The sequence below is a fragment of the Cnephaeus nilssonii genome (assembly GCF_951640355.1).
Source record: "Cnephaeus nilssonii genome assembly, chromosome: 12".
NCBI lineage: Eukaryota > Metazoa > Chordata > Mammalia > Chiroptera > Vespertilionidae > Cnephaeus > Cnephaeus nilssonii.
The window spans coordinates 57,208,049-57,232,257 of record NC_137083.1 but is presented as its reverse complement, the minus strand read 5'-3'; the positions used below and the strand labels follow the sequence as shown (position 1 = coordinate 57,232,257).

The window sequence follows — 24,209 nt, the reverse complement described above, 5'->3', positions numbered from 1 at the left end:
GCCTCCCCACCTCCCTCCACCCAGCCCCAAGACAAGGGCTCTTCCCAGAGTCACCAGCCACGGACACTGGAGCCTGGCCTTTGTCCGAGCGTGGTCACAGGGCGGGGGTTCCATGGAGGGAGAGGCGAGCTGCAAGGCCAGAGGCTGCCTGCCCGGCTCAGCACCAGGCTCCAGAAGCAGACGTGTCGCAGGGAGGAGCAGCTCGCTCTCCACCCGCAGCTGCACAGCAGGCTCAGGTATGTGCCCCAGGAGGAGAGGCAACTACCAAGGAGGCCCCAAAACAGAGCTCCCTGGGTGAGCGGCCTTGTTTGGAACAGAGTGTGGAGATGTTCATAGCTGAGGGTATTGTCAAAGGCAGTGGAGATTGTGGTTACACAACTAAGAAGAGGCTAACAGCCTGATAAGAGCAACCGGCTTAACCAGAGGCCAGCTATGTGCCAGAGGGAACATTTTAGACAGAAATAGCCCCCCCCTATGGTTAAAAAATATATTTTTTATAATTTCCAGTTAAAAATGGTGAAGGACACAGACTTCATTTTGCTCCTTCTCTAAAACCCACTGAAATAACAACCATTTTTATTTTTTAAGAAAAAGCTGCAAGGACGAAAATAGGAGGGGAGGCTATTTTGGAAACTAGGGAGCAAATGCTTTTAAACTTCGCGCCAAGAACATGGGAGCTAGATGGAATGGAACAAGGCTTTCACAATGATGAGGCAAAATACCTTTAGCCTAAAATTCTATCCTCTCATCTAATTTTGATGAATAGTGTTTAAAGGTAGAAAAAAGTAAGTCAAGAAAAGCCTTTGATGCTGGAAGTAGGTGGTCCCACAGGACGAGGCGAAGGGAAGCCGGGGCGGCGGCGAAGTGAGGTTCCAGGTGACAGCTGAGTGTCAGGTGGCGGCCCCGGCCCGGCCTGGAGCAGGTGGGGAGGCACCGGGGCAGCCTTTCTCAGGCAGAGATCAAAAACGATGCAGACACATTTCTCAAAAGAGATTCGATGAAGATTTGAGGTTTGGATTAGTGTCAAGTACATTGAAAACCAAACAAACAAACAAAAAGGTAATTATCTCCAAGGCAGACAGAAAGTTATGCAGGAAAGAAAAAGAACTCATCGTTTTTCACATGGCTCAGCTTCTGCATATAGTATTTACATAGTCACAATGTTGTGGACACTGAGTATTGATTTACATGAAATTATATCCAGTTTGGAAGCAGGAGGGGAAAAGGACTTATACTTGTGGAACATGGAGTCGGGGAGAAGAAAGCTAAATCTTTATCTTCTACAGGTGAGAGTCAATAGATTACACCTGAAAGGGAAAAATCAAGAAGTACCAATATAAGCATGTTATTCAGAGAATTGAGGTATCTACCTAAGGAATCGGTTAAAACAGGCGAAAGTACTTATCTCTGAGACAAAAAAAAAAAAAAAAAAAAAATTCAGAGTGTGGGGTGGCTGTTTTTCATAATAAACTTTGGAGAATATTTGACTCTTAAACTAATATGCATTATAACTTTTAATAAATGTTTTAAATATATGTTCCTCTCCTATATTGTGTCCCTTCACTCACCACCAGTGATCTGTTTGCAGAGTAATAGTTTGTATTAGTATCAAAATGTTAATTCTGCCTCTGGCTTAAAGACATTACTGTGAAGGCTAAACCAGATATTTAGAAAGTATGCTTTTAATAATAACAGCTCCCATTACTACGTGCCCAGGACCGTACTGTGCTCACACATTATCTCCCATTTCCACAACAGCTGTGCAAAGTAGTTCTGCTTTCGTTTCTGAGGTACTTTAACCCAGAGAGATGAAATAATTTGCTAATTTCTCACAGAGCTCCCTGATGCCAAGGCCTCTGTTCTTGCTTTCCATTGGGTCACATCACCTCTTTCTAGGGTTTGAGCTTAAAAGAACTTCAAAGAGGGGAAAACGGAGCAGATCAAGGAGTTCATTTGGGGGGAGGGGAAGAGAAACCCTGAAGGATTCAGCAATATTAACTAGATAATAACTAAGCTTAACCCAACTTGGAATTTCCAAATGGTCATGTGAGCAAAGTAAGCAGTTTTTAAAACTCTGGCTAGGAGTCCCCATGATTTCAAACATAAAAATCTCCTCTTGTTTTGAAAGAGCTGCCCCAGCTGCTCAGCAAGGACCTACACAACCGCGTGAGAATGCTGTGCGTCCAGAGAAGCCCAGGCATCCTGCAAAGCTGATTTCTGAAAAGTAGGGGCCCAGAGGGCATAACTGCTTCCCAGGGGGTCCGGCGGCGTGGACCTGGCTCGGAAGCCCCTTCCAAATAGGATTCCCGGTTGTGTGTACCTTGCAGTTTAAATCACTCAGAGACTTGAGAGTGTGTTGGCCCGTGTCTTTCCTGGAATTGTTGTGTGATACAATCAAGACACTTATCTGGTCCCGAAGCCAGTGGGTTGGCCGGCTCCAGTTTGGGTAAAGAGCAGGACAGCACTGTTTATAAGCCTTCTTTCCGAGAAGTCAGGGGCCACTGAGGGCAAGTTAAGAAACGAAAGTGAAATCAGCTGCTGGTGACCTCAGCACGAGTGGGCCGAAGTTCAGAGAGCTGTTTACTCTGCGAGGTAGCACGGCAAATGCGGGCAGGTCGCGGCTCGGATCTGCCTGGTGTGCCAGCCCCGCTCCCGGGGCCTGACACCTCCTGCTCCCGGGGCCTGACGCGAGAGAGCAAGCCAGTGAGAAAGAACACACCGAACCTGAGCTCCTGCTCCTCGGCTCAGGAGTGTTTCTGTGGGCTCTGCATCTCCCCTTGGTGAGTACCCGCCCGCCCTGCACCCTCGATTGCCCAGCCTGCCTCTCCGTGCAGGATGAGTTTGTTTTCTTTCCCGAGACCTTTCACATTCTGGCCGGGGGCCTGGCAGAAGTGTCCGTGTCTGCAGCCTTCCTCCCCCATGGCTGATTACCCCTGCTCTCTGCTCGCCTTCCTCCCTTCAGCATCACCCTGTGCATCTCTGGCCTAGAACGTGGTGAGGGCAACGCCAGGATCACTGGGTAGAAACGCGGGGATAACCGGGGGCAGCAGGGCTTGCACGTAGTGTGCACAGACGTCCGTGGCTGGTGAGGTGGATTGTTCTAGACCCTAAACATACATGCTGTGGATTAAGGTTGTCAACCTGTGTTCTTGACTCGGAAAGGATATCATAGGGTCTAAGAGAGTTTCGGTGCCTGTGTGATTGGATGCCATTGCTTCTCATGCCTTGATGGAAATTCATGGTGGGATTTTAGACGTGTTGGTGCACATCTTCAAAGGTTTTTTTTTTGTGTGTGTGTGTGTTTTAAATATGGGCTCTTTCTCTAATAACGTTCATTATCTTCTTCACCTGTAAGATGAAAAAAGATCTTTGAAAAAGGGAGAAAAATGCATGCATATGCGTGACCCCTTCTTCCCTCCCTCCCTCATGACAGGACGTTGTCAGCATCGGCTCCCTGTGCCCATCCCTCCTGAAGCCCTGGGCCGCTGAGTCGGTTCACGTGACGGTCTCCGCTCACTCTGCAGGCCTCCCCCTTCTCACCACTCCTCCCAGCTTACTCCCTCATCCGAACGCCCCGTGGCTGGTCTTATTGCTTCCCTTTTTCATGGATATAACATAATTCTGGAAATACTTTTAATGCAAGAAGAAGAGAACAACTGCCTATAATGCCACTATCCAGAGATACCTCGTTTTTCTAAAGGTTGCCTGGAGTTTCATCATCTTGAAATGTCCTTTAATTCTGATGTTAGGCACCCACGTTGCTTTCCATTTTTTTTTGTCCAAATAATACTGTGATGAACATTCCTGGGTGGGAATCATTGATTGCATTTCTGATTGCTGCCTTAAGGTAGACTTGTGAGTGGAATTACGTGGCCAAAAGATGTGACTGTTTTTAGGATTTCTAACGCCTATTGCCAAATTGCTTCCAGAAAGTTTGTAAGAATGTTCACCTCCACGGTCATTGCATGAGAATGCCGGTTTTAATGCATCTTCGGATCAAGTGTTTTTATGGGCTGTTTTGATGAAGCACATAGGTTGTTTTCCCTGGCACATCTTTGACTACATTGCCTATAGACTTTTTTATGTTAGCTAATGTGATACAGTGATTTCTAATAAATACATATTTGCTCTTTGTCCCCGTTCCTGGCTCAGAGCTCCTAAAAACTCTTGGGATTTCTTAAGTGGTGTCTTATTTATCCATAACAAGCCCTTTTAAACCACATCTGAGTTTGTTAACGGGGTGACTTCTGGAAAGTCCCAGGTTGCAAGGGAAAGCAAGCACGTGATTAGAGGGTTGGAGCTTTCAGCCCCACCCTGATCCTCAGGGAGGTGAGTGGCTGGAGATTGAGTAATGAAACCTTCATAATCCCTGCAGCACAGGGCTGGAGAGGTGCTGGGAGGGTGGCGTGCTTCCTCCACCCCCCTGCCCGCCCCCCGCCCCCTTGCCCGTCCCCCCCCCCCCCCCAAACCTTCCCTAGGCGTCTCTTCCACTGGCTGGTCCTGAGTTGTATCCTTTTGTAATAAACCAGTAGCCTGGTAACCTCCCAGTTGTAACCAGTCAGTCAGAAGCACAGATGACGATCTACACCTGAAATGGAGGGTGGTCCTTGTGGAGCCAAGCCCTTAACTGATGCTATCTCCAGGGAGATGGTGTCAGAATTCAGTTACATTGTAGGGCAGCCAGAGAACTGCCTGGTGGAGGCCCCCGCCCCGCCCCCCTCCTCTCTCTCTCTCTCTCTCTCTCTCTCTCTCTCTCTCTCTCTCACACACACACACACACACACACACACACACACACACACTTGGTGGAGAGGACAGAGAAGGAAAAACAGTTGTTTACAGTGCTCTGTTTTGCATTCCTTCTTTTGTCAAATATCTCAACTATCCCTTCATATTCCTTGTCTACTTTTATGGGGGTTAATCTTTTCTTTTATCTGTCTGCATGAACATTTTATACATTAGGTATATTAATCATTTCATTTTTTGTTGCAGATAATGTTCATGCACATTTACTTGTTTGTTTGTTAATCGTCACCCAAGGATATTTTTTTCCCACTGATTTTTAGAGAGCATGGAAGGGAGGGAGAAAGGGAGAGAAACATCGATGTGAGAGAGACACATTGATTGGTTGCCTCCTGAAGGAGCCCCAACAGGGGGCCGGGGATCAAACCCGAAACCCAGGCATGTGCCCTTGACCAGGAATCCAACCTGAGACCCTTCAGTGCGCAGGCCAACGCTCTAACCACCCGGCACCAGCCAGGGCATGCTCACTGACTTTCTTTTAATTTATGTTGTTTTGTTGTATATTTTAAATAGTTACATCTGTACAACTTTTCTTTGTGGTTTCAATTTGCTTTTAAGCTCAGAGCGTTCTTTCTCACTCGTAAATCAAATATATACATGCTTCTAGATCTTTCTGTTCACTACATTTTACTATTGGATCCACGTGCAATTTACTTGGGTACTCGGGGTTAATGACATGAGGACGTAAAATAGTTTCGTTTTCAGTTAACAAATGGCTCCCACAGTAATAAAAACCCGTTCTTCCACTAAATTATAACGCCATTCCCACCCTGTGTTACTTTTCAGAGGCAGTCCGCTCTCTGGAGCTGTCCGTCTGGACCTGCCATTCCGTTTTATTCGGCCCAACTCCCCCTCCCGTTATTCTGAAATCTACCTGGGAACCGGAGACCCTGCTTACTTTTGCAACTAGCCTGCCGCAGGCCTCCAAGTGACATATCTTAAAGTTAATTAATAAACATAACGAATATTTTGGAAGCTTCGTCTTCAAATCCACGGATAGCATGTTCTCATCAGCACCTGAGATCTGGCCGAGCGTGTACCTGGGCTCGCACTGCCTCAGCTCTCAGGCCTGCCTGTCCAATGACGGAACTAAAGCAGTTTAGTAACCAGTGTGCTCATTCCTTCAGTCAAGGCAAAACCATCCATTTATTATAAAAGGATACAACTCGGGACCAGCCACTGGAAGAGACGCCTAGGGAAAGTATGGGGGGGAGAGGGGGAGGTAGCACGCCACCCTCCCAGCACCTGCGTGCGTTCCCCAACCCGGCACCCCACAAGCAGTGAGCCTCTTCCTGAGGGGTGCTGGCAAGAGCGAGTTTTATGGAGGTAGAAGAGGCCTCGGGCAGCCGGCCGGATTGGTTGGGAGGGGGGATCCCCTCATCAAGCTGGAGGACCCGTTTCCCAGGGCCAGTGCTGAGGCGGAGGACTGGGGCTGGTGCCGGGGAGGGTTCTGTGACAGGTGTTTCCCCGAAGTGTTGACCTAGATGTAGATCTGGGACAGGCCCAGCCGCTGGGGCGGCCTCCATTGTGTGCGTCCCAATAGATGAATTAACTTCATCAGCCCACACCTCGGCCTCAGGAGACGTTGGGAGGTGACCCGCAGATCCCAGCGCTTTGTCCGCTTTGGGGGGCGGTTCTAACAGCGAGGTCCTGGCCAGAGAAGAAGGAATGCCGTCCCTGCCCGTCCTCGGCTTCCTTTCCGCTGGGAAGCAGAGCCACAGTGAGCCAACCGGCCGAGTGGCCAGGGAAACGTCCCTTTCTGAGGTTCCCGGAGGCGGGCTGCGGGCTGCGGGGCGGCCCCTCAGCATCTGCTCGCGCTGAGTTACTCTGCGATTGTTGAGAAGCCATTTCACAGGCATCTGAAGCTCACAGGAAAGAGCGACATCCTCTAGTGTGGGATGGAGGTGAAGCTCATGAAAAGCAGCCTCCCTTCCTGCCACCTCTCAAACATCTTTGCAAAAGTTAAGGTGAAGGTCTACGTGACTACCGTTCTTGGCCGTGGTCTCCACTTTTCTTTGGCTGTTAGGTACCAAGTGCGTGGACAGGCCTTGGCCTTCCCAGCAAGGCTGGCGGCAGCAGGGTCCTGAAGAACCCCTGGCATTGCTCCCCGCCTCCCCCCTCAGCGTCTGCCTTGCTTCTTCCCTTTTCATCTGTCTGCGGTTTCAGCCCCACCCCCTGGCGGCCTGTTCCCATCTGCTGGGGGCAGGAGGGCCTGAGGTAATGGAGCACGTAGTCAGAGGACACAACCCAACCTCCCACCTTGGCCTGCAAGGCCCTTGGGGATCTGGGCCCCACTCACCTGTCCAGTTCCATCTTGTCCCTTCTTCTTAGTTGGGCTGCAGCCCTGGTCTGCAGTCTGTTCCTCTCCCAGCAGCATGTTTATCACAATTGCTCTCTCCTCCCAGAAGGCTCTTCCCTCGGCCCAGCCCACGATGGCCTTTCACACCCTCAGGCCTTCCCTGACCCCTGATCTAGACTCACCACTTCCTCCTGCCCGTGTCTCTCCTCCACTTCATCCTGTTTATGACTTCCCAAAGTTTTTCAGAGGTTATAATTATTTTTTAAAAAAATATGTGTTTGAGCCCAACTGGCTTGGCTCAGTAGTTGAGCACTGACCTATGAACCAGGAGGTCACAGTTTGATTCCCAGTCAGGGCACATGCCCAGGTTTCGGGCTCGATTACCAGTGGGGGCGTGCAGGAGGCAGCCGATCAATGGTTCTCTCTCATCATTGATGCTTCTATCCCTCTCTCTCTCTCTCTCTCTCTCTCTCTCCCTTTCTGTCTGAAATTAAATTTATATATATGTGTGTGTGTGTGTGTGTGTGTGTGTGTGTATTTTATATGTGTGTGGTGTTTTTCACCCCAGTGAGAGCACAAACCCAATGAGAGCAGGCTCCTGGTTTGCCCTCGTGTTACTGTTCCCTGGCCTGTGACTCAGGGAATCACCCAAAATGCATGGTTAATGGAGCCAGCAGGTGGGATGATGGGTGATCAGGAGAAGAGGGCCTGGGAGTCTCCGTCATGACCGCAGCAGAGGGGCTGGCCCAGGACCGAGGTCACGGCCAGAGGCATCCCTGGCGTCTAGTACTGTTTGTCTCCCACTCTGCTTTGGGTCCATGAACCTTGACTGTGAACTTGACTGTGGAGTCCCACCAATAAAAACAAGTGAGGTTGGGTTCCAAGGTACAAGCATTTTCTCATTTTTTAAGGATTTTTTTCCTCCCTCTAACATTTTTTTTTTGACCTTTGTTCCTAGCTGGATCATCTCTAGCAAAGGGCTAATAAATAACAAAGCAAGTGAACGATTAGCAAGTTAATTTTAATGGAATCGTTGCAGCGGCCTGTTGTATGTGGAGGTGGTGGGACCCAGGCTTCTGCTCGATATTGCAGTCACATGGTGTCGTATTTCTGCTGGCAATGCTGTTTTTATTTACGGGGGAGAATTAAGTGGGTCAGATTAAAGAGCTGCTGGCAGGCCTGGCCTCCCCGCAGCTTAATCTGGGGAACCCAGGAGGCTGCCCCCCGAACACCTTCGGGAACCTGCTGAGGCCCCGTTTTGAAACACAGAGAATGTGGGCTCATACTTCGCCAAAGGAAATACGACACAAATGTCTTGCTTTTTCCCTTTTCATTGTGTGGGAGCCACACCCAGACCATGAACACACAGTTCAGCCAGAGGCAGGCCAGTGGCCTCCGAGGAGGAGGAGGAGGAGGAGGAGGAGGAGGAGGAGGAGGAGGAGGAGGAGGAGACAGCTGCCTCTCCCCACAGGCTCCCTTTCCCGGCTTTCTCCTGTTAACACTTTCCTCCTGAGCTGAGCTTCGCTTCGCTCTGCTCCTGTCACACTCCCCGAGCCTCCACCTCTCCCTCGCTCTTCCCTCGATGGCCTTCTCTCTCCTGGAGTCACGGCTTCGTGGGTGGAGTTAGAGCAGCCACAGGTGCCGTTTGTTCTAGGGATAAAATGGACTCACCTGAGTCTCACAAAGCATTGAGAGGGGATGGAGGAGTGGCTGCTGGTGATATGCCCAAGGTCACAGGACCAGTGAGCAACAGAACAGCGATGGGAACTGTGAGAAATAAGGCGAGCCCCCCAAGTCAGGGGTTCTGGTAGAATGCAAAACACCCGGGAGCCAGGCAGCAAGGCAAACATTTTTACTTCTACGTAGAAGGGGGCACACACATGGTCTGGAAGTGCGTGCACACCGAGCAGACAGTCTGCTCAGCTTTATAATCCCTGACACACGGGACCTGTCCTTTGCTCTTGATTGGAGCTCAGGTGCACAGTCTTTCGCGATTGGCTAATTCAAAGGGAGGGGTTGGCCTTTGTTGTTTCAAGATGGCAGCCCCCAAGTCACGTGGTCCAAAATGGTGGCTGTCTAAACTGTTCTTTGACAGAAAAGATGACTTGTTTATTCTCACAATTCCCCCCTTTTCTTTATTTAAACACTTTTCTTCAAACTCAGCTGACATCCATTGACTTTCTTGCTCTGCAGTGTCTAGGAGGAGACTAATTTGCTATTTGGTCAATGCTGTTTCAGTTAATCCTTGGATAAGATAAGGGATGATGTGACATCCCATCACTGTAGCTCCTAAACAAAGGGGTGAAATGGACACCATTGCTCTAGTGCATCAGAGAAAGGACCTCAATCCCAGGCTCCAGCTCACTCGTCACTAAAACTGCCGATGCCTTCGGCTCAGTGATGGTCCGGCTGCTGTGTTGTCAGGGATGAATGCACAGCACTGGCCCCAACATTACATATCTTCCTCCTCCTTCTGCCTGTCCTCCCAGGGAACCCTGCTGCTGGCATCTAACTGTTCACTATCCCTTTAGCTGCGTCTCAAGCCTAGTTAACAAGCCTTTGCTGGTTCTAGAAAATATAACTAATCCACCACATTCTTGTTCACAGTGGGCCACCTGCACAGGACAGACTCAAACCCTGCAGCAATCTGATTTCTAGCCTTAAACTCCTTGGCACTCCTCCTGGAACCCCAATGTGTGTATATGGGGATCAAAGGAACCCCCTAGACTCTCTTTCCTCTTCCTAGTCTGTCTGTCCATTGAAAAGGGTTTACGATATGCCAATGTGAAAGGGATAGCCAATTGTATCAGAGTGCAAGGTGCACTCCATTTGCTGGGCAAGGCCACAAGTCAGGGTCCCCCATGACACCACCAGACATCAGCACGGGGTACCGACAGTGCAGCACGATGGGCTTCTGAGGAAACTCGGCCATTTACGCATCTGGATGCATTCCTCATAAACTCTGAGCACTGTCCCCCGCCTTGAGAGGCAGGAGGTATAGTTTACGTCGGAGGATGGGCCGGATTGTTGTCCTAGCTCTTTACCTCTGTTGAATGGCAACAACAGGGTGAGAGTCTTACAGGAAGCGTTTCCCCAGATGGTTTCCTCCTGGTACAAAGCAAGCACACATTCCATCCCGTTACTGTCTGAGGTCCAACCGAATGGGAATGGGACCACTTGGGCCTCTAGCCTTCCTGCCACGCAAGCATAACAGTCACTTTTATTCAGGGCGTGTACAGAACATTTAATCCATTCCACCCAGGCATTCGTTCCCTTATATCCTACTTCTATCTGCATGGAGGTGGCAGTGGCCTAGGGGATCTTGTCCTGTGACATCTACTCCTAAATCTAGTCCTAGCTAATCTTTTGACCTAAAGGTTGAAATATCCAAGTCATTCAAGTTATCTATAATCAATAACTTAACTGGGTAAGCATGATCCAGATTGTACACATTTCTCCAGCCCACATTGTAAGCCCCTGCAATTTTCCAGATTCCTTAAGCAAATAGAGCCCAGTACATGATGGTTATTAAGACAGCTCACAGTTTTTAGCATCACTTTCAAGGGGATATGTCCTGGTATGGCTGTTCAAGTTGAGATGTGTCCGCCCTTAACCGGTGTGTGATGAGTCCAACCTCGCTCTGCAGTCCGAACAGCAGTCTCTGTAGTAAGCAAGACAGGTAAGGTCCTTCCTAGGAGGGTTCCAACTTGCCTCCCTTCCAAATCTTGATTAGAACAAATGTAGTCTTCCAGTCGATGGCAATAAACTGGAAACTCAAGAGGAGGGCCTTGGGTCAGGAGGCCTTCTAACCTGAGAGAGACTAAAGTAGAAGAGATACCCAGTGCACAGTTCTTAAGAAATTGGTCTCTAGTTTCCATTGTAGGAAGATCTTGAGGCATTTCAGGGTCTATTGGAATCACCCACAGCCAACTAACTCTAGGTTAAAAAAAAAAACCTTAAAATTCAAACCCTAGGAAGGTTGTCAAACTTGATTTTACCAAAAGATTATATATTGAAGTATATTGGACAGGAACATAGGCCAGCAAACTTCAGTTCCTATGATTAAAAGATAAAGATGATCTTTTTATTAAATACCTGATTAATATAACATAATTATTTTACTAGAAAAGAAGTGACCAAAATAAGGCTCTTTTTCTAACTTCATTTGTCCTTGGCTGTGGACAGCAAGTGACACTAATTGGATTTCTCCCATCAGTCTTCCTGAGAACATTGGCATAAACTATTTCACCCTCTGTTTAGGGAGGCAAAATGCAAGTCATCAACTCTTAAAATGTCCTTGGTTTAGGGAAGACAGAGCTTTCTAGATGGTTGCAAACTGCTGTTTTAATATTTCAGTTTCTCTGCTCTGTCCTGGCTTACTGGCGTGTATCATTTAATAAATTTCCTTTTAACATTTCCTTTTTATAAACTTCTTATAATTTCCACAGACATTCTTACAACTTTCAAAAACATTTTTAAACCACCTTCTTTTTCCTTCAAAATGCATAACCATGCCTTAGTCCTTTCATTAAACATCTCCATTCCGATATTCTTTCTTTCTGTCACACCATCAGCAATTTGTACAGACCTTTTTTAAAAAAATGTATTAGCATTCTTCATTCTTAGAAACCTTAATTTTTCAATAATTTACAAAAAGTAAACATGCAGCATTTCTTAGATTAACATTTATCAACACACTTTTTGTAATTATTCTAAAAGACATTAATTAAATTTTAAACCGGTTTTAATATTAAAAATTTGGTTCAGACCAATTAACCCTCTTTTTTAAAAAAATCAGACCAATAAAATATTGTATCCTAGGTGAAATTCTACCACACATATTACACATAAAGACTACAATATATTTTGAACTATTTTTTTCCAGAGAAAATGCAAGATTTTTCTCAAAAATGAATTTCTATACTCTATGCATTTTTACAACCATATAATTTCTCCCAACTTAATTTGAACTTTTAACTCTTAGAAGCCTCAAATTTTAGGTGGCAATTAAATACTTAGCATTTCTCAGATTAGTAATACATTTATATTTTAAGGATATATCTCAAATAAAATACAAGACATACTTAATTAATAGATTCATATCTACCCTCTAGATTTTTCACCTGAGGCAAACTTATGTTAATATTTCATTTTAAAATATCTAGATATTTAATAAATTTTATTATTTAATTCAGCAAACTCCAAACTTTTAAGTTACCAAAGACTTTGGAAAATTATGTATAAACTGCTACATTCTTCCTTAGAGATACATCACCTAAGGTTAGTGCTGCCGCTTCTGTTTCTGGCCCTCCGGGCCAGCCCTTCCCTAGGCCACTTTCTTGAGAGGACAGGCCAACTATTGGTGACAAAATGTAATTTATAATATTTCTTGGTCCATCAGGTCCTCAGGGTCTGGCCCAGAGTACTTTCCCACTTGATCTTTTAGTCTTGGTAAATTCGGAAGACCCTTCCTTGCTTTGTTGAATATTAAAGGCTTTATTTAGGTTCTGAGACCGGCAACTGCTTTCCTAATTCCTTTAGTGATGAGCTCCCTAAGGTCTCACCTGTGCCCTCTATGGCCCATGTTGCTATGGTCCCACTGGGGCTCCTGGTTTGGAATTTTTACCTCTGCTGGAAGTGCCCCAAGGCCAGTCCGGTGCTCTTGCTCCCAGACAGCCATAGCTGACTGTCAGATGACTCCCCCTTCTTGTAGTCTAGCTGGTCAGCTGAGCCACATGGGTCTTCCAGCAGCATTTTTAACTCTTTTTTTTTTTTTTTTTAAACTGCTCCAACCCCTTTCGCAGCCTAGAAAAGCTGGTTTCTGGTGGTGCAGTGACCTCATGGCAGTTGGAGCCTTATCAACATAGCTCTCCTCCCGAGGGGGAGGCTGGGATTGTCAATTGCCATCTTGGCTCTCCCCTCAGATCGTCCCTGGGTCGCATAGGGAGTGGGGGAGGCAATTCAAGGGATCCCATTTGTCTGTCCACCCTTGTTCTCTTTTAGGCTTCTCTGCCTTTACTAACAGGGAAAACTCAAAGTGAAAGTACCATTTTATTTGAATTATGCTGTTAACTATGATTGCCCTTTCTGTTCAAAGAAAGGACACAGCAATCTGGCTGGGAGTCCTAAGCCTCCAGGACGACCCTTGGAATGCGGTCCATCCTCATTCAAGAACCGCCCATTCTCTTGCTGTTGTGCCCCCAAGGTCAGCCTTAGTCCCCCCTCGGCTGGCCTGCGTGGGTTTGTGATGTCACAAGCAGGCGCCGGCCACCTGCTTCCCATCCTGGTCAGGCCCCGTTCCGGTTCCATTCCGGTCCCATCCCAGTTAACACCAACGCTGACAACTGGATGTTTAATGGACATGATGCTGGGCGGGGTTTTGCGAATTTCTCCACCCTTCCCAGTTCGGCAAGCACCCAAGTACTGCCTATCATTCTGCCGTTTGGAAACCTCCGGCTTTTTTTCTTTTCTTTCCCCTCCCACTTTGCCTCAGGTGGGGAAGATAATGGTTTGTTAACCACAAGCAGTTATCTTCCTTTGTTTTAAACTCCCCTGGATTGAAACTTTTACAAATGTTATACTTTTAAATTCATCTAAGACATATAGACAGAAATTTCACTAGCTAAGTAAACAAATTAAACAAACAAACAAAAAAACAGACATAAAACATCAACACTCTCATACAGCCGGGCACAACACTAAAAGTTTACACCAAGAGCAACGTCTCTGTCCCGGGTTCGGGAACTTGCCTCCCCAGAACCTCAGCATTCTCCCAATGGACTATTTCAGGGAAATGTATTCCTTAGGCCTAGAATTTCTGTTTCCCAACCTCGGCAGGTCCCTTGTGACTATGTACTCAACCCCCCATGTTGGAGGTTTCTCGCACTCCCCGAGATCTGCTTCGTCCCTCTCTGGCCACTTCCCTCACAGGAGAACGGAACCACAGATCAGAACTCCGCACTTGCTTTATGTCCAAGACACATCCCAGTCACATGTGCCCGACCTTCAAGGACACCCAATCACCAAAGCAGTACTCAGTCCATTTCCTACCTTGGCTCAGGCATGAGGTCACCTGATTGCCACAGGTCTTGCTTGGGCCCTTCCTGCGTTGCTGGCTGACTCTCGATCCCAAGCTCATAGTCCGCCCAGGGGTAATGGCTGTCCCTCCTCACCAAGGCTGCCGCAACTTGGCAGCGGGGTCACCGCCTCAGGAGAGGGGTCCACTTACCCTGTGGTGACAGACGGTATCCCGGACGAGCCCCCAAATTGTTAGAAATAAGGCGAGCCCCCCAAGTCAGGGGTTCTGGTAGAATGCAAAACACCCGGGAGCCAGGCAGCAAGGCAAACATATTTACTTCTACGTAGAAGGGTGCACACACATGGTCTGGAAGCACGTGCACATCGAGCAGGCTGTCTGCTTGGCTTTATAATCCCTGACGCACGTGACCTGTCCTTTGCTCTTGATTGGATCTCAGGTGCGCAGTCTTTTGCGATTGGCTAATTCAAAGGGAGGGGTTGGCCTTTGCTGTTTCAAGATGGCAGCCCCCAGGGGAGGGGGCTGCCAACATGGTGGCTGCCAAGTCATGTGGTCCAAAATGGTGGCTGTCTAAACTGTTCTTTGACAGAAAAGATGACTTGTTTATTCTCACAGAACCCAGATGGTCTGGCTCCAAGGTCCATGTCTTAACCACCAGGTCCCTTTGTGACAGCTGCCTTCCTGGGACTCACCACTGACAGGCAGTGCGACCACACAGCTTCCTTCTTTCCTCCTTCCCTCCCTTTCTCCCTCCCTCCCTTCCTTCCTTCCTCCCTCCCTTCCTTCCTTCCTTCCTTCCTTCCTTCCTTCCTTCCTTCCTTCCTTCTGTTTTAATCCTCAGTCAAGGCTGTCTAGAGAAAGGAAGAAGAGTGAGAGACATTGATTGGTTGCCTCCCATACTCACCCTACAGGGTATCAAACCCAAAACCTAGGTATATGCCCAGACCTGGAATCACACGGGCCAGGGCAAAAGATAGAATTTTGACAGATGATAGATAATAGATCGATAGATAGCCAGCCAACCATAGATACATGAAAATGAGTAACAGGCAAAATTCCTTGTCCTTATAGAGCTCCCATTCTACTGGGGGTGGGAAAGACAGCAAGGACAACATTTAGACGTTGGATGTTGCAGTGCTGTGAAGAGCAGGAAAGGGGCGGGGGAGTGGAGTGCGGGGACTTCGGAGGGGCTGGTGCAGTTCAAACAGCCAACCAGGACGGCCGCACTGAGTGGGGGGACATTTGGGCAGAGACGCAAGAGAGGCGAGGGAGGGAAATATATTGAATGGAAGAGCATTCCAGGCAGAGGGAATGGCAAGCACAAAAGCCCTGAGCTTGGCCCAAATGTTTGGAAAATACGGAAGAAGGGGTTATAGCAGAAGCTGGCGGGGAGGGGAGAGCCAGAAGATGAGACGAGGTCAGAGAGGTGACATGGCAGTAACAGCACGAGGTGTCCTGTGAACAGAGGGCACCCTTGGTAAGCCGAGTCACCCTTGGTAGAAAGGTCCGGGGCACATACATACCTGCCAGGTGGAGCATGCTGTTCTGGGGGAGGAACTCAAGTGTTCCGGGGTGCAGTCCCCACCCCGTGGAGAGGGAACGCTGACGGGAGGGGACATGCTCTATTGGGACCCGCGTTCCTCTCTGCTGGGCACACTGCAAGGCTTCACTGAACTGCAAGGAACGTAATAGCCTGGCACTGCTGGTGGGTATGGGTCCTCTGGGTCGCTGTGTAGGCACGCTCTGTGAGGCTGGCCTCGGGCATTATCTGTGGCCAAGATGTGCAGGTGAGGAGTCAGCTAAATGGTGAGAAACTAAAAGCTCTAAATCAAGTCTGATTACTCAATATCATCACCCATTCTGGCAGGAAGAATTAATTTTTTTTAAAAAACCACACAGAAGAAGCTTTTTTATTTTTATTTTTTTTTGGTTGGGGGGGTTCCTTTTGTGTAAGACAAAGTAGAGGAGAGGGGAGTTTACTAGGGACCTCAAATATTGGCATAAGATGAAAAGGTAATATTAAAGCCTTAGAGCAGTGACAAGTTAGAAATGAGAAATGATAAATGAGTGCATGATCGCTGTTTGATTAAGTTATGCAATAGCCAGCATGTAAGAAAAAGGCACAGCGTATGCTCGGGAGGCAGACATTGGCATTAGAAACCCGCTATGAAAAGGCAGACACAATGGGTCGTTTGTAAAGTTCATTTTGATTCTGTGACTTGAGAGAGCAAGCGGCACTCGGACATCTTAAACCGGTGATGGGCAACCTTTTGAGCTTGGTGTGTCAAACTTCGCCAAAAAACTGAGCATAACTCGGGTAGTGTGTCACTTTGAGGAAAAAACATTATTTCGCAAATGTTTCATCCTCAGGAGCAGCAAATGTTTCATCCTCGGCATGCGGCCGCCTCAGCGGCCGCGTGTCATCAGAAATAGCTACATGTGTCAGTGCTGACACGCGTGTCATAGGTTCGCCATCACTGTCTTAAATCAGCAAGGGTTACAGCCTTCCTGCTCCCCAGGCCTGCAGAGTGCTCCTTCCAGCCCAGGAGCACCTCCGGGGCAGTTCCTACGCGCACAGGCTGGGCCTGCAAGCCGCTGCTCTCCCCGCTGGTGCCCTGCACCCCGGCCTGGGCAGCTTGAGGCTGTGACGCAGCACGACGGACAGCCAGAGGGGTTTTTCAGCGCCATTTCTGCCAGAATTGTAATCCTCCCCCAGACACAGCCTCATGAACATTTCGCTCTTTTAATATGAAACTGCCAAGAATAGGATGTGAAGTGTGTGTCTCTTTCAATCACCATCCCGTCAGCGTGAACATTTTAGAAATGCTTAAATGAAAAACAACCTGCCTCAACTGAATAGTCTGAGAACCTTTGCCTTCTGCTTCCCAAACTGGGACTCCCAAGTAACAATGGTCAAGTCTGAACACACTGGTTTGGAGTCTAAATTTGTGTCTTGGCCCAGGGGCCCTGGTACAGCAAAAGGGTTGTGCTTTATTGTGACAATTATGACAGTAAAGGGCTAACAGCCTTTATTTATAAAGGGGCTCATACAGACTGAGAAGCAAAAACCAAAACTCGAAATGATAAGAAAAAGACACACAAAGGAACTGAGAGCTCGTCACAAGAGAAAAATTATAGGCCGTCAATAGACACTTGGAAAATGTGGAGCTTGACTCATGGAAGAGAAATGGTGACGATGCTATGTCACTGTCATTATCAAAGATGAAAAGACTGGAGAATGCCCAGCACTGGGGACGATGAGAGAATCAGCATTCTCTCAGCTGCTGGTGGAAGGTGTCCATGGAAGAAGTGCTCAAATCTGTAGAGAATTTTTATCATTTGAGCCAAAGTGACTACGTATGCCAGAAAACAAGCTCTCGAATGCTCCAGAGAATAGCAGTTTTGCAGTTTATTTTATACATTAGAATCAGAGGAGGAGACGTAAAAAGGTACATAAAACCCATTGGAGGTAGATTAAGGAGGCAGGTGGGAGAGAGCAAAGCAGGAAAATCTCTGGGTTTGGATAAAAGACAAAATGGAGAAACACACATTTCTTTTCCACTGCGGCTACAGGACAGCTAATAATTAACATTGACAGCATGCAGGTGGTATGTAAGGAGCAAGCTAACAAGGAGCAAGCCACCATTTGCTGTGGCTTTGTGCTCCGGTGTGGGCGGCTGTGCCTGAGGGGTCTGGGAAAGGGAGTTCCTCTGCATTGGAAAGGTCTGTCATCCTAGATACGTAAGAACAGAGTTTACCTGAGGTAAAGACGGCCTCGCTAAGGAAGCTGTAGGCCTGGAAGTGGTCGGCTGCATGACCTGCCGCGCTAGGGATTTGTGACCAGGCCATCCTGTGGGTCACAGAGCCTGTCAGGCCTGCCAGGTGCCCCAGCCCAACCTTGTCAGGTCTATTGCATAGCCCCGTTTTTGTTCACAAAGGATAAATTGATCCACAAATATATTCACCAAAACATTATAATATTACAAAGTAATGTTATAAAACATAATCTATAAAAAACTTTAAACTGTGCAACTGCTATGCAGTCATTCAAAATATCCTTTAGGGGGCATTTCTCGTGATGTAAGGAAATATTCATGCTATAAAGGTATTTACAAAGTGAGACATAAACAGATGTAGTTAATGTAAACTCAACTCTGCAAAACAACGTTCCAGAAGGAAATGTGTTGTTAAAAGTGGTTATTTCTACGACCTGAGGTTGTGGATCAGACTTCCACATTTCTAGTTATCTACCATCAGCAAGTATTTACTTAAAACGCAAAACAATTCACCCAAAGATGGCAACAACGATTCAGCAGCCTCCCCTTTGCCCTCCGAAGGAAGCACAGGCTCATCATTAAAGAGAATTAAAAGGCTCATAGTTGTGAGAGCGTGATAACTACGATTACTATGATTCTTAAAAGCCAAAAAAACAACAGGGTAGGCTCCTAGGACAGCCGAGGAGAAGGGTGCCATAGGGTTTCTCAACCAAATGTCCATCCTCTGTCACTGTGAAAGGTTTAGAAAAGGAAGCCAGGATGAGCCTCCAGCCTCTCTGTCCACGACTTCCCGAAGTCTGTCCGTACTTCCAAGAGGAAGCGTGTAGGGGCCATCCCAGCACGGTGGTGAGTGTGTGTGAGACATAGAACACGCCCCCCCCCCAGGTGTCTTGTTAAGATAGGTGCATATTAAGATATGTATGTGAAAGGACAAAGTGAGTTCCTACTGTGTATCAGCACCGAGGTGGGGAGAAAACAGAGGGAAGTCGTCCCTGGGAGAGATCACAGCATACATTCTAGCTCTGGACTGGCTCAGAGTGTGGCTGAGGTAGTCCAGGGAAGCTGGGGAATTAGTAGGGTTTGCAGGCGTCCTCAAACTACGGCCCGCGGGCTACATGCGGGTGTTTTTGCCGTTTTGCCTTTTTACTTCAAAATAAGATATGTGCAGTGTGCATAGGAATTTGTTCATAGTTTTTTTTAAACTATAGTCCGGCCCTCCATCGGTCTGAGGGGCAGTGAACTGGCCCCCTGTTTAAAAAGTTTGAGGACCCCTGGTTTAGAGGAACAGCAAACAGGGCAGGCCTTGAGGAGTTGGGCAGGCGGGAATGAGGACAGCCTGAGAGATGCTGGATTAAGCAAGGCAAGACTGGAAGACCCAAGGGAGCAGGGCCTCACTAGAGAATCCCAAGTTCACGGTCTAAGTCAGGCCTGACGGTGGAGAGCCCCAGGCAGCAGAGCTGGGACTCACTCCTCAGGCGTGGAGAGGCGAGAAGAATAAAGGGAACCAGAGACCCTGTCACCTTCTCCACACGATCAGGGGCTTCTTAGCTCTTTTATTTTGTTTGACTGTATTGAAAACCTCCAAAAGGTCAGTTGCCAGAAAAACAGGAAGTCGGAAACAAAGGGCTGGAGGAGCTGCGTGGAAGGTGGTGTGAGGAGTCCCCTGAGTCTTTTTCTAGGGAGCCTTGCTTTCAAGAAGTTCAACAGTGACTTTTCTTTGAACCCAAATGTAACGGGCTCGATATCGGAGAAATAAGGAGGAGCATTTATACAAAGGCAAGTCCCCACCTGTGGTTTTCTGGACAAGGGAGGCAAGTCCAACCGTATTTCCTGCCGCACCATGATGGAAGTTGGGGTTCCAGTCCTAGAAATCTATTTCCCCCCCTGAATCCCTAACTTCACTAAACATGCAGCGAGAGGCCTATACAAACATGTTAAATATGCAAACTATGTCCCTGCTGGGGATTTCTCCCGGATGGGCCCTAACTGGTTAAAACTCCTATTATCTCAATCTGATCAAGTATGGGCTAAAGACACCATTTGCATTCCTGATAAATCTGTAGCAGGCGTCTTCGCTGCAGGAATCTCCCAACCTCCTTCAAGCGGGGCGGGGCCTTCAGCTTCTCCGTTTCACTAATCCCGGCCTCCAGAGACGGAGGATAGCGGCCGCGGGGGCAGCTCCCCGGCTCCGCTGAGCTGGCCCTCCCCCCAGGGCAGAGCTCCCGGCCCAGCTCGCCGGAGATGCCATGGGCAGAAGACTGGTCAGGTGGCGGCAGCATGGAGCCAGCCTCCCTGTGTGCTTAGGTGTAGGTTCCTGTCCTAACAGGCACCTGCCTCACCCCCAGGCAATATCCCTGGGTCTCTGCCCCGGGAGCCACTGATAAATCTGTATTCTCATTATTCGCATTCACTCAGGTCCTTTGAATGGAGCCACCTGCCAGACTGAATGTTTGTGTGTGTGTCCCGTCCCCCCCACCCCCATATATGTTGAAACCTGATCTCCAACGTGATATTAGGAGGTGGGGCCTTAGGGAGATGATTAGGTCATGAGGGTGGGGCCCTCAAACGGGATTGCTATAAATAGGCCCCAGAGAGCTAGCTCCCTTGCCCCTTTCACTTCGAGGACAGAGGTGCCATCTCTGAACCAGGAAGTGGGCCGCACCAGACGCGGAGTCTGCAGGCACCTTGAGCTTGGACATCCAGCCTCCAGAACCGTGAGGAATCCGTTTCTGTTCTTTATAAGCCGCCCAGTCTATGGTGTTCTGTTACAGCAGCCGTAGGGACTAAGACGCCGCCTCTCCCTCTGCCTGCCCCACATCCTGTTCCTTCAGGCTGTCCCTTTCCAGTTGCTCCCTTTGAGCTCTTGCAGAGCAGATGTGGGTGTGGTCAGGACCCTCCAGTCACTCTGGTAGAGGGACTACTCCCTGAGGGTCCCTTCAGAAGTTCATCTCCAGGGCTGTGTCTCCACCAATGGCCACCTGGCTCTCCTGGCTCGGGGACTGACAGGACGGACGGCCTGGACGCCCCTCTGCATTCTGGCCTCGGCTCCTGTCTGTCTGGCTTCCAGCACTGGCTCCTGGGCACTTCACTGTGTAAAGGGCTGTTTTGTCCCGTATTGGAAAAATCATATACAGTGTGCAGACTATTTTAGATGCTGATTGGGAAAAGTTCTACTGATTTAAAACGCAGTGAAAGGATTTTTCAAAAATGGTGAGGCGGGTTAGGCGTTTTCTGTAGGTCAATTTGGCGATACGCAGTAAAATCACTGAAGGGGATTCTCCCCTTGACACAATAATTGCACTGTTACATAGTTAGCACTTACCTTGACTATCGATTATAATGGTGAACAATGAAAACTATTTGTCCAATAATAGTGTAATGGGTAAATCTATGACGTGAACTATCCTACAGCCATTGACTATGTTTTTGAAGAATATTAAACAGCTTTGAAAAATGTGCCTAATATTCAGTAAGAAAAGCATTATGCTTAATAGTATGATTATTTACAAATACTGAATATTGGTAGATTAACAGTGGTTCTACCATATGTAGTGGGGAAAAGGTTTTTATTTTTTAAAATATATATTTTATTGATTTTTTACAGAGAGGAAGGGAGAGGGATAGAGTTAGAAACATCGATCAGCTGCCTCCTACACATTCCCTACTGGGGATGTGCCCACAACCAAGGTACATACCCTTGACTGTAATCGAACCTGGAACCCTTGAGTCCGCAGGCCGACGTTCTATCCACTGAGCCAAACCGGTTAGGGAAAGGTTGTTTTTATATATTTTTCTTTTAAATATTTTTCAAGATTTAAAAAAGTAATCAACATATATTAGTGTTGTCAGGGGGAAAAAATACCGTAGTATTTCTAAGATGATGTGATTTCATCACCAGGCGGCATGGAGTCTTAGCCCAGGAACGCGTTCCCGGAGCAGGCAGGGACTCGGGCGGTCCTCAGCCTGCTCAGCCAGGAGCGGCAGAGCTGAGAACACCAGCGCCTGCCCCAACCCGTTCTGAGTTAACTGGCTTGTGGCCAGTGATGGTCATCCTTACAGCTCCCGCGTGGTCCTAGGGGTCGCCAGGACCCTCAGCACCTGCCTCTTCAAGCCCCAATGACAGCCTTGCCCCTCGCCCTCAGCGAGGGGCCTGAGAAACCTCACCCGTGTCTGCAGGGGCTCGTGTGTACGCTGCATGTCTGGGGCACTCAGGCTGCCGGGAGAGCCTGTCCTGGAGACAAGTTACTCACATTCCTTGGAGGCGGCCGAGCGGGACAGGGTGGGGGTTTGCCACAGGTTTTTATGAAATTCCAGAAGGGAGAGCATGAGCTTGGGAAGAAACGGGGAGGAGAAAGGGAGAGCTGGACACTCACTGATGTGACTTCCCTCAGGTTCCCTGGAGGGCCCAGCCGAGAACGAGAGAAGATGAGCCTCCCCAGACCCAGGCGGGGCGGCCAGCTGCTGTTCCTGAGCATCATGGTCCTCGTGGTCGTGGCCATCTTCCTGCTGTTCTACGCTCTCCTCTGGAAGGCGGGCGACCTCATCAACTTGCCCCACCTGAGAATTGGCTTCTACAACTTCTGCCTGTGGAACGAGAGCGCGGGCGGCCTGCAGTGCCACCAGTTCCCTGAGCTGGAGGCCCTGGGGCTGCCGCAGGGCGCCCTGGCCCTGGCCAGGCTCGGCGTGTACGGGGCCCTGGTCCTCACCCTCTTTGTCCCCCTGCCTCTGCTCCTGGCCCGCTGCAACAGGAGCGAGGGCGAGTGGCACCTGGCCGTGTGCTTCCTGGCGATGGCCTCCATGCTGCTGGCCGGGGGCCTGGGCCTCTTCCTCACCTACACCTGGAAGTGGGTCACGCCCTCCCTCCTGGGGCCTGGATTTCTAGCTCTGGCTGCTGCCCAGGCCTTGCTCGTCCTCTTGCTGATGGCCACAGTCATGTTCCCCCAAAGGGCAGAAGATGACAAGAGCAAGCTGGAGAGCTGCTAGTCCTGCCCGGAGGCTCCCATGACGGCCAGGGCTGTTTGAAGGAGGCTCAGGCGCCAGAGGACTCATGGGTTGGTGTTTCACAGCCACCCTGCTTCGTAGCTAATACTGATCTCCAGCTTGAGCAGATGGGCCCCACTCGGCATGGAGGAGGCCGGGGCAGTGAGGGTGTCTGGGCCCTGGGCTTCTTAGTGTTGGCTTGTCTGTCCTCGGGGACTGCTAACACCACGTAGCTCCTGTCACGAGAACTTGTGCTTTATAACTGACCTGAGCAAACCATTCTTACTTCATTCTCAGGATGGTGGCCAGAGAAGGGTTCCCGTCCCAGGGCCAGATTTCCAGGATGATTGGCCACAGGCCAAAGTGAGACCCAGGGAAGGTTCATGGCGACAAATGGGGAGCACGGAGAGCACCTCAGTGTCCGGGGCCCTGGTTAGCAAGCTTCCCCCTTCCCACCCCTCCCAAAGGCACAGGAGAGATCTCAGAGGGAGCCCCTGAAGTTCCCGAGTCAGGCTGTTGGACCCCAAGCCGGACAGCAGGGGAGTGAGCTGGCACGCCGTTCCTAACGGGGGAGGTGGGAGTCTGGGAGCAGAGCATGCCGAAACCGGCGGGGGGGGGGGGGGGGGGGGGAGGGGCAGGGAGGGTGAACAGGACTGAATGGTTCCACAAATGCTGCGTCCCTTCACTGCTCAAGCTAGACCTAGAAAGGATACAAGCACCACTTGACATGGGGAACTGGACTTTCAGCACTGTGTACTGAAGAGACTATTGCAACGGCCGCCTCACTCTGCCTGCCAAAAGCCACGCTGACTACAGAGGCAACGTGGACTCTGCCCTGACCTCCTGTCCTCGCGTCCACTTTGGGAGCCTGCCCCACACGCGCTTTCAGAGTGGCCAGGGATCAAGGCCAAGGCCGCCAAGTAGAAGAGGGCAGCTCAGGAGAGGAGGCCTGATGGGTAGAAGGGCTTGGACCAAAGGTACCCCGCGAGCGCTAAGCTCCCAGACAGAGCAGAGCACTGCGGGCAGAATGTCCTCAGGGCTATGAGGGAGGCTCGGGATTGGCTGGCTGCCTGTGAGGGAAACTTTAAATTCGGCTTCCTCCTCACGGAGAGGGTGCTGCCTAAACTGGACAATTCTGGTGTATTGGGCAGCCATACTTTTTTCTGTTTGAAAGGTATTAAATTGATTCCTTGGTGCCAATCAGTCTGACACTGCGACCTCATTTTCCCTGGAGCCTGGTCACTGAATACACAGACCCCTGTGCCCGGTGGGGGGGGGGGGAGGGGGGGGAGAGACAATGCTGAGAGGAATTCTA

General features: G+C 49.1%; 1 protein-coding gene across 2 annotated transcripts; it reads left to right on the top strand.

Annotated features, from left to right (window-relative positions):
- The first annotated feature begins 2,091 nt into the window (after positions 1–2,091).
- TMEM140 (transmembrane protein 140) lies at positions 2,092–24,094 on the top strand. 2 transcript variants are annotated; one of them, XM_079786214.1, is made up of 2 exons: positions 2,092–2,780; positions 22,306–24,094. In XM_079786214.1, exons 1-2 carry the CDS (start codon positions 2,605–2,607, stop codon positions 22,895–22,897), a joined length of 768 nt encoding a protein of 255 aa, XP_079642340.1. In that variant the 5' UTR covers positions 2,092–2,604; the 3' UTR covers positions 22,898–24,094. The 2 variants fall into 2 exon arrangements, with proteins under 2 accessions (XP_079642340.1, XP_079642341.1); XM_079786215.1 differs by lacking the exon at positions 2,092–2,780 and adding an exon at positions 20,489–20,628.
- The last annotated feature ends 115 nt before the right edge of the window (positions 24,095–24,209 follow it).

Bases quoted from the DNA above. Each gene is read 5' to 3' on its own strand.
- TMEM140 (XM_079786214.1), top strand. From the start codon at position 2,605: ATGCGGGCAGGTCGCGGCTCGGATCTGCCTGGTGTGCCAGCCCCGCTC. The intron at 2,781-22,305 runs GTGAGTACCCGC...GACTTCCCTCAG, and splicing joins GGGCTCTGCATCTCCCCTTG to GTTCCCTGGAGGGCCCAGCC.